Source organism: Microcebus murinus, chromosome 10 (genome assembly GCF_040939455.1).
Source record: "Microcebus murinus isolate Inina chromosome 10, M.murinus_Inina_mat1.0, whole genome shotgun sequence".
Taxonomy (NCBI): domain Eukaryota; kingdom Metazoa; phylum Chordata; class Mammalia; order Primates; family Cheirogaleidae; genus Microcebus; species Microcebus murinus.
In genome coordinates, this window is record NC_134113.1 from 7,088,554 (window position 1) to 7,098,304 (window position 9,751).

Below are 9,751 nucleotides of genomic sequence, written 5' to 3' on the forward strand. Positions count from 1 at the left end.
TACGAAGGGCAAGGTTGCAAAATTAACTTATCTATAAGGTGCTGAGAATCTTTTTATACAAAACATAACCACTTGAGTCTAAGGATTTGGAGACTTTTGTTATCAGAATGTCTCCTGTGATCTCTTCAGAGAATCAACAATGTTTTAAACAAAAAGCTTATATATCATGTCTAGTTCTGATAATGACAGGAAAAGGAAGCTTATAGGTAGCTAAACATTCATCTAGTAATAAACTTATATTAATTTAAATAGAAGCAAAATTATTAAATGAGTCTTTTTTTTTTTTTTTTTTTTTTTAAAGACATCACAAATCATGAAATTAAATGAGTCTTAATGTCTCTGAATACAGGCCTGGTCCCTTATTTCACGAAAGCAGTTTAGTTTCATTTTTATCCTTTCCTGGGTCTGAAAACAGGATTTCAGTTAACTTGAGTTTGGTGTTACATACCCATAAGGCAAAGCCCTATAACCTAACAGCACTAGGGTTAGTTATGAATATTTGACACGGCCTTGACCTGATTTTAGGACGCCCAGCAAAGATGTTAAAAGGCCCAAAACACCCAGTCAAAACAGAATCACATGCCACTATAAGATAATAGCAATTCACCCAACCAAGAGTGATAACCAAAAATACTTGAAAGGCAGCACATAAAGTCACATGGTTGCAAAACCCTCAACTTTTTCAAGTTTAGTTTTTTTCTAAGCAATCAAAACCTAATAAGGATGACATAGGAACCATACTGACAAAACACAAGTCTCTGTTTCTCAGGCCACTTACCAAGAGGTAAAGAAAAACCCTCTGTAGAGTGATTTTTTTCTCTTTCTTATGGGAAACTCATTCAGACAACTTTAAAGTCAAACTTGATGAAAAGGGTACTTAAGTAGACACAGGAAGAGTGTCCAGGCCATGAGTATACAGTATATTAGAGGAATGTGAACAAGAGAAATTACCACCTTGAGTAGAGGAACGAATGACCCTTAGTAACACATGAAAAGTGTTCTGAACACATTGAACAATTCAGATATATCAAGAAAAGTGAGAATATAATGAAGTTATACTAGAGGAAAACATGGCTTTTAAGATAAAGCATTTTACTGTCAGGCCATAACAATAGACAGAACCAGAGGGGGAAAAGTTACAGGAGCCAGTGATAGAAGGTTAAAGGGGAGAGTTACCATGCCAGCCCTTTCAAGGGGAGAAACAGCTGAAAGCAGCTAGACATAGCAAACGTTGAACTTTTGAGATATAAATCTAAGTTTCAAAGGAAGCAGATTATAGAATTAGAATTGAAACATTTTATGGTTTCATTAAGAGCAAATCAGTATTTCAAGAAAATCTTGTGAATTTAACCAAAACTTTTCTCCTTTAATTATAGCCAACTTAACCACACACAAAATTCTTTCATAAATTCCCCTTCACAAACCCCATCACAAACTACACAGACCACCTACGACATGCTTGAAGTTTCTTTTTTTTTTTGTCCTAAGTTTCCCTTTTCCCAAATAACCAGCCATTCCATTTTAGTACAGAAATTTACCACACAAGATCCTTTCCCACACAAAACCCTTCCCTCTCTGTTCAACTTTTCTTACCAAAAATACATTTCCATACTTGTAGCTTTTTACTTCTCTTTTTCCACCTTACTAGTTACCTTCTAACTTGCCTTTATTTTCCCTCTAAATCCAAACTTTAAATCAACCTCCAAACAACCTCTGAATTATAAAAAATTACATATTTTATTTTGAATAACAACATACTCTATGCTCTTTCACAACACGGCCTATTCCTTGGTACATCTCATATATAGAATCGCAGGCATCGACCAGAATTCCTACTTTTATTTTTTTTATTTTTTTTTTTCTTTTCTTGAATGTTCTTCTGCAGAAAGAATTCCTACTTTTAGTAAGCATAAATTTTAGCAATGGCTGGTCGAGGTAGCTTGTGCCTGTAATCCTAGCAGTCTGGGAGACTGAGGCAGAAGGATTGCTTGAGCTCAGGAGTTTGAGCCCAGCCGGAGCAAGAGCAAGATCCCATCTCTACAAAAAATAGAAAAATTAGCCAGGCATGGTGGCAATCACTTGTAGTCCAAGCTACTCAGAGGCTGAGGCAGGAGGATTGCTTGAGCCCAGGAGTTTGATGTTATAATGAGCTATGATCATGCCACGGCACTCTAGCCCAGGCAACAGTGTGAGACTCTGTCTCAAAAAATAAAATAAAAAATTATAGAAAAAATCTAAGAAGTGGGAAATTTTTAATTGTCTGTTATAAGCATCTACTTTATATTGCTCTAATTTATTATTTTAGTAGTTTACTTAGATTTTAGTTATTATTTTAAGTTATTTTTTGTTAACCATTTTTATAGCCTGTGAATATTAGATGTTCACCTCCATAAGACTCTTAAACACAAGGGTATATGTTTTTGGCAATAACTCAGAAGATTTAGTTATTTTTATTAAACCATCAATATTAAATTAGTCTTATTTATCAAAAATTTGTTAAATAGCCTGGGCGAGGTGGCTCACACCTGTAATCCTAGCACTCTGGGAGGCCGAGGTGGGAGGATCACTCAAGGTCAGGAGTTCAAAACCAGCCTGAGCAAGAACGAGACCCCTGTCTCTACAGAAAAAAAAAAAATAGAAAGAAATTAATTGACCAACTAAAAATATATATAGAAAAAATTAGCCAGGCACGGTGGTGCATGCCTGTAGTCCCAGCTACTCTGGAGGCTGAGGCAGAAGGATTGCTTGAGCCCAGGAGTTTGAGGTTGCTGTGAGCTAGGCTGACGCCACGCCACGACACTCTAGCCTGGGCAACACAGTGAGACTCTGTCTCAAAAAAAAAAAAAAAAAAGCCGGGCGCGGTGGCTCACGCCTGTAATCCTAGCTCTCTGGGAGGCCGAGGCGGGCGGATTGCCGAGGTCAGGAGTTCGGAGTTCGAAACCAGCCTGAGCAAGAGCGAGACCCCGTCTCTACTATAAAATAGAAGGAAATTAATTGGCCAACTAATATATATACAAAAAATTAGCCGGGCATGGTGGCGAATGCCTGTAGTCCCAGCTACTTGGGAGGCTGAGGCAGGAGGATTGCTTGAGCCAGGAGTTTGAGGTTGCTGTGAGCTAGGCTGACGCCACGGCACTCACTCTAGCCTAGGCAACAAAGCGAGACTCTGTCTCAAAAAAAAAAAAAAATTAAAAAAAAATTTGCTAAATTTACATGAACTTGAAAATAATTTAGACTTATTTACTTAATTTACATATAACATAATACATGTGCATATACAAAAACACATTTAAACATATATACATATACATACACAAAAATCTAATATTTTTTTCTACCTCTAAATCCAGCTGTGATATAACACCATAAACTCACCAGTCTGCAAAAGGTGGCTGAAATCCTGTGCTGGAGAGCTGATAGAACCCCCTCAGAGTTGGGGGGTTGAGGAGGCTCCATTGTGGAGCACAGGCCTCTGATGGGGGCTAAAAGAGGATCTAGGATGTCTGGCACAGTTTCTCAGGACCTGGGATAGAGAGCCATAATAACCTGTGCATAAGGAATTTCTACCCTTTTTCCTTCCTTTTTATAGAATAAGTCCAATCCTAAAATTGTGTTATAGTTTAAAGAACCATTTTTGGGCCAGGGTTCCTGGTCTCCACATTGGTATTAGGGCCAGGCAGTATTGCAATAGAAAATAAGCTTCTTTCTTTTTAGACCTTCTAAATTAAATTTATCCCAGCTATTGAGGAGGCATCCTAGGGGGAATCCTTTGGGATGCTTGTCTCCATTTCTGAACACGATTTCTGTTGGACACGGGGCTTCCCTAAGCCTGGCGAAGAACTGATATTTTGTCTCTCAGAATCCCACCTCCCCTTTTCTTCTAAGAAAGTCAACAAGGCAATATAGTCGCCAAACCTTGCAAGGTCAAGATCAGCATAATTTGAGAAAGCACCAAGGCCAGAGGGTAAAAAATAGATCTGTGCAGAAGAACGGAGGCTGTGTCCTCTAGGATAAGGAACACAGCAAAATAAATGTAGCAAGACACAGATTACAGAATTAGGGATGAAAGTAGGTGTCCCTAAGGGGCCTGTTTTAGCACTTTAACTTGGGGCCACTGAAACAGTATCTCTGGCATCCCAGAGTCACCACAATAGGGGATCTCTATTTAACAAAAAGAAAAGAATTGCCAAATGAGCAGGAAAAATTACCTGTTTTACAAAGAATGGAAACAATCACCCAAATAGCTAAAGCAAAAAGTGTAATCACGGCTAATGAAATAATGACAGACATGCATTTATGCACTAAGACCAAAACAGGTCAGTGAGTGACAATCCAAAACACAGAAGAGATGGAAAAGGAAAGACAAAAGCAGACAGTGAATTGTTGGACTCCTGCTCAGTTGGATTCCCAAGGCCGGAGTCACCCAGTATTCATCAAGTACTTCAATCTGCATGGCGTGGAGATTAAAACTCCTGCCACGCCATTACCGTTACTGGGGAAGTCGTAGTTAGATGGATGGAGTAAGTTTATGTCCTTTAATTCAAAGGAAAGTCTCGGCCAGGCGTGGCTGCTCATGCCTGTTAATCCTAGGTCTCTGGGAGGCTGATCACTTGAGTGATCTGTTGTCTCACTGTTGTGAGACCCTGTCTCTACTAAAAAGAAAAAAAAATACATAAAACAGAAAGCAAGTCTTGAGAACAGAGTCAGAAAGAGATGGAAATGAAAGAATCTGACACTTTAGAAGACAAGAAGACGGAAAAGAAACCAAACTAGACAAAGGCAGACTTATTGGTCCCTGGGGTTCTGGATAGTGCCATGGTTTTAATTTGGGGTCTGGGTGGGGGTGTCCCTTCATCACATCTGAGTTGCCACAAAGATTACACAGGAAAGAGACTCCCAGTGCTGGGAATCACTTGAAGTCCAAGTGGGTCCTTGGCTTTGCGCAAGAAGGAATTCCCAAGCGAGCCATTGGTATAAAGTGAGAGCAAGTTTTATTCAGAAACTACAGAAAGTCTACTCCACAGGCAGGGAGAGGCTGGCGCTTCCCGTGGAGAACTGGCACTGCGGTCCTTGGGCCCCTCTGTTTAAGCAACGGCTCAATTATAGTGTAAGCAAGGGGGGATATTCATGGCATTTCCCTAGAATTAGGGTGACACTCTCCTTTTGACTAAATATGATCAAATGGGAAGCCTCATGGCGTCAGGTGCATGGTGGGAGTGGAAACACTGTCACGGTAACGAGGTGTATAATGAAGCTGTGAGGTCAACAGGGGGTCCATTTCTGCGCCATCTTGGTTCTAACTGGTTGGAACTTGTCCTGCCTCCATCTTGTTTTGATCAGGGTAGTTTGAAACTTTGAGACATCCTGACTCAGTTTAATAATGTCTGCACAATTAAGCTATGCCTAAAGCAGTGCCTAAAGCAGTGCCTGCCAGTGCAATGTCTCAGTGGTACATCTCTCCCCTCTTCCTTGGGACCCTCAAGGCAGCTCCTCTAGTCTCTGCAGGGGTCAGTGGCTGGCGATTCTCACTCTCTGCTAGGAGACGGAGACCTGGCAGGCTGGCGCACTCGCCCTCATTGTAACCTGTGTAAATTATCCCCACCCCAGCCCCATTGGGCCACCCACTCCCTGGATTCCCACAAACCTCAACCTGCCCAAACATCTGGCAAAAAAGCTAAATGAGGTTCCTGGTACACAGTGAGTCCTGCAGCCCCAACAACAGCAGGTAATAACAATAGCACCAAAATCGACAGGGGTATGGGTGTGGGAGGCAGGGTTGTGGTCCAGTCTTCTGGCCTTGCCCCCACCCCACTGTCACATAGAAGGGCCTTCCTTGTCCTGGCTCCTCTCCAAGCTCCTGGCTCCCCCCCACCATACACCCACACTCACGCCCACACCCACACCCCAGACCCACTTCTCCTTTGCAGCTGCTCACCGCCTACACCTTCCTGCCATGGAGTCACTGGCCCGTGGGTAGGGGATGGAGAAGCAATGGGCCAGGGCCACTGAGAGCTGGCCCACTGGGGTTCTATGGGAGTCCTCGGGTCTTTCAAGCCAGAAACCTGGGGGACAGCCTCCCTCTCCTCACTCCATGGCTAGCTACTGCATCATGTGCTGCCTGGCCCATAGTGCCAGCCACCTTGCCACTCCAGTCACCCCATCCAGTCTCCAGCTCTGTAGTAGCCAGAGGGCCCTTGTGAGCACTGCTCAGAGGGAATCTCTCCCCTACTCAAACACCTCCTCACTGCAGGCCTCACTCCTCTGCCCTCCCAGCATCCCCTGAGGCAGTGGCCATGTCTGTCCCCAGAGCACGCTCCCTGTGCATCCTTCACCTCTCCAAGCCTTGGCCCATGCCATTCCCTCTACCTGGAGTATTTCTCACTCCCTCTGCCCCCGAGCTCCCTCCTGGCCCCTAGGCAGTTGCTTCTTCCTCAGTGCTCTGTTTCCCCCCAGCCCAGAGTGCTTAGGGGTCTGTAAATCCCACCAGCAAGCCCATAACCCTGAGCTCCTGCTGAACTGTGTCTCCCTGAGGGCCTCGCCAGCCCTTGCCCCTGGGGAGGAAGCAGCATGTGCTGAGGAGGGTCAGAGAGCCTGTGTGTGTGTGTGTGTGTGTGTGTGTGTATGTATCAGTCTGAGAGATGGGGGAGAGGCAGATGGGGGAACCAAAGCCTGGGGAGGACAGACAGACGAGGGACCTCAGTGAGACTCAGAGGTGAGCTGGCCAGGACACACACAGCCCTAGAGAAAAGGAGTCAGGGTGAGCAAGACTCTCTCCATTCTAGCCATAGTTTCCTCCCTAATATGCAGATCTTACTGACACTCCCTGCTCAAAGCCCTGTGTGGCTCCCTAGTGTCCTCCAGCCCAGAGTCCAAGCTCCCTGAGGCTCCAGTCAAGGCCCCAGCCTGGCCCTCTGGTCCCAGCACTCCCTGGACTTGCTGTTTGGGCCTTCAAGCCTTTGCTCACACTCCACCCTCCCTCCACCTGGCAAACACCTCTCACCATCCAGGATGACCTATGCTGGTCCCTACTGTGAGGCATTGTCCTGTGGGACTCCTCTGGGTGGACCCTCTGGGCCTGGTACAAGGTAAGGTGGTCACTCAGAAGTGTTTGATGTCACCAGCTCTGTCTGGGAGGAGCAGGACTCCCCAGAGGAGGAGGCAGGTGGGCTTGCAGGGAGATGGTGGGGGAGCATGGGGGCCACAGACTGCCTCTGTGATTTTGAGCAGGGGAGGCCACTCAGAGGTCTGTGTCCTGCCCAGGGACCCATCCTCTTCGTGGCCCAAGAGCAGGCTCTGGTCTGACCCCAGCCTGGCCTAGGGCCCACCCAGCTGGCGGCTGGGGGTCACGGTTGAGTGGTTGAATGGAGTAACCACTGAGAGAAAGAGAAAGAGGTCTGGGGTGGGGGCCCTGGGCTTGGCTGAGAGTGGTCCCACCCCGCGGGGCGGAGCGGAGGGCGCGGCCCCTCCCGGTTTCCTCCGCGAGGGCAGCGGAGCCCAACTCGGAGCTCGGTCCCCGCGGAGTGAGGCCGCATCAGCACCATGAGGCGAGGGGCCAGGAGGCCGAGGGGCAGGGACGGGCCCCCTCCCACGCCCTGCGACCCGGCCCAGTGCTTCGACCTGCTGGTCCGCCACTGCGTGAGCTGCAAGCTCCTCCGCACGCCGCAGCCGAGACCGGGTAAGAGCGACGCGCGCTGACGCGTGGCCTCGGGCAGCCCTCGGGGAGGACGGCGGGCCTGCCGCGGCCCCCAGCCGGCCCGCCCCAGACCCGGCGGGTTGATGGGACCCGTGGGCCGGGCCAGGACGGGGCCCTCACCGCCGCCTCTGCTCTCTCCCCTCGTGTCCGCCTCTCCCGCTGTCCCTCCCTCCCAGCCTCGCCTCCCTCCGCCCCACCCCGTCCCCGCGCGTCCCTCCCGGCGGCCCCGCGCCCTCCCTCCCTGTCCCCGCCGCCCGCAGCAGGGGCGAGCAGCGCGGCGCCCGGGACGGCGCTGCAGCCGCAGGAGTCGGTGGGCGCGGGCGCCGGGCCCGAGGCGGCGCTGCCCCCGCCCGGGCTGCTCTTCGGCGCCCCCGCGCTGCTGGGGCTGGTGCTCGTGCTGGCGCTGGCCCTGGTGGGCCTGGTGAGCTGGAGGCGCCGGCGGCTTCGAGGGACGGCCTCGCCGGCGGGCCCAGATGGAGGCCAGCACGGTGAGTCTCATCTGGGGAACCAAGGGGCACCTCGGACGCGCGGGGCCACACGGCCTGGGGGGGCCGTCTAGGGGAGACTTGGCCCTTGGGGGTGGGGGTCTGAACCGAGAGACAGGGCTGTGTGGCCTGCGTGTAGGAGAGTGTGCCCTGAGGAGCTCAGGCTGAGCGGGGAGACGCCCCTAGTCTAAGTGAGGGACACAGCACTGCCCTCCCAGACCCCAGGCGGGGAGGGACAGCACTGGGAAGTCCCGTCTGAGGGAGAGTCTGTCCTGCACTTTGGGATTCTGAGGGAGCTGGTCCCAGAGTAAATCCCTGTGGGATGGCCAGGCTGGGCCCCAGCTCCTATCCCTCAGGCAGTACTTCCCGCCTTTTTTTTTTTTTTTTTTTTTGAGACAGAGTCTCACTCTGTTGCCTGGGCGTGAGTGCCTTGGCATCAGCCTAGCTCACAGCAACCTCAGACTCCTAGGCTCAATGCGATCCTTCTGTCTCAGCCTCCGGAGTAGCTGGGACTGCAGGCATGCACCACCATGCCCAGCTAATTTTTTCTATATATTTTTTAGTTAGCCAGTTAATTTCTTTCTATTTTTAGTAGAAACGAGGTCTCCCTCTTGCTCAGGCTGGTTTTGAACTCCTGACCTCGAGTGATCCTCCCGCCTCAGCCTCCCAGAGTGCTAGCATTACAGGTGTGAGCCACCAAGACTGGCCCTGTACTTTCCATCTTGCCTGTGCTCTGTGCCACTCCTCCCTCCCACAGACGGGTCCCATCGCGTGGGGCTGCCCCCTCTGGGGAAGTTTCTAGAACAGGCAATGGAGGAAGGTTGTGGCCCAATACTGACCTTCCCTTCCCCACCCCCTGCCCCAGAGACCCTGGACAACGTCATCATCCTGTCCCCGGGAATCCTTGATGCCACAGCTCCTGTCTGGCCTCCACCCAGGGAAGAAGACCCAGGCACCACCCCACCCGGCCATAGCGTACCTGTGCCAGCCACAGAGCTGGGCTCCACTGAACTGGTGACCACCAAGACTGCCGGCCCTGAGCAACAATAGCAATGGAGGGGCAGGAGGTGGTCCCTGCCCTCCTCTGGACCCCCAGCCAGGGGCTTGGAAGTTGAATTTGGCTCTTCCCTCCAGCACCCAACTGCCCTTTTCCAGGGAGTCAGGCTGCCCCAGCTAAACTCTGCGGCACCACAGACACTACAAACCACAGCATTTAGCCAGCATGCAGTTGTTTGGTGTGTTAGTTTTTAGCTTAAGACTATACTGTCTTTGACAGCCCTTGAAGGTTGTATCTGAGCTTCTGTGCTTTTGAATGACTGGGGCACTATGAGTAAGAGATTTTTCTTTTAACGTGGGGAAGGCACTGTTAAGCCAAAATGAATCTGAAAAAAAGACCAAGTAGGAGGATGCTTAATTTATACCTGGGTATTGTATTTCTTTAATACTTGCTCTTAGAGCTGTCCTGCTTTTAAACCTATGCACGTGGCAGCAATGAGTAACCAGTTCATGGATTTGCTTGCTTTGGGACTCAGTACAAGATTATTTTAGGAAATAATTGAGGCCGGGCGTGGTG

The 9,751-nt window shown here is 49.2% G+C and overlaps 1 protein-coding gene across 1 annotated transcript; it reads left to right on the plus strand.

Annotated features, from left to right (window-relative positions):
* Nucleotides 1–7,474: 7,474 nt before the first annotated feature.
* On the plus strand, nt 7,475–9,528 carry TNFRSF13C (TNF receptor superfamily member 13C). Its single transcript, XM_076006963.1, has 3 exons — nt 7,475–7,675; nt 7,870–8,181; nt 9,044–9,528. Exons 1-3 carry the CDS (start codon nt 7,540–7,542, stop codon nt 9,226–9,228), a joined length of 633 nt encoding a protein of 210 aa, XP_075863078.1. The 5' UTR covers nt 7,475–7,539; the 3' UTR covers nt 9,229–9,528.
* Nucleotides 9,529–9,751: the final 223 nt, after the last annotated feature.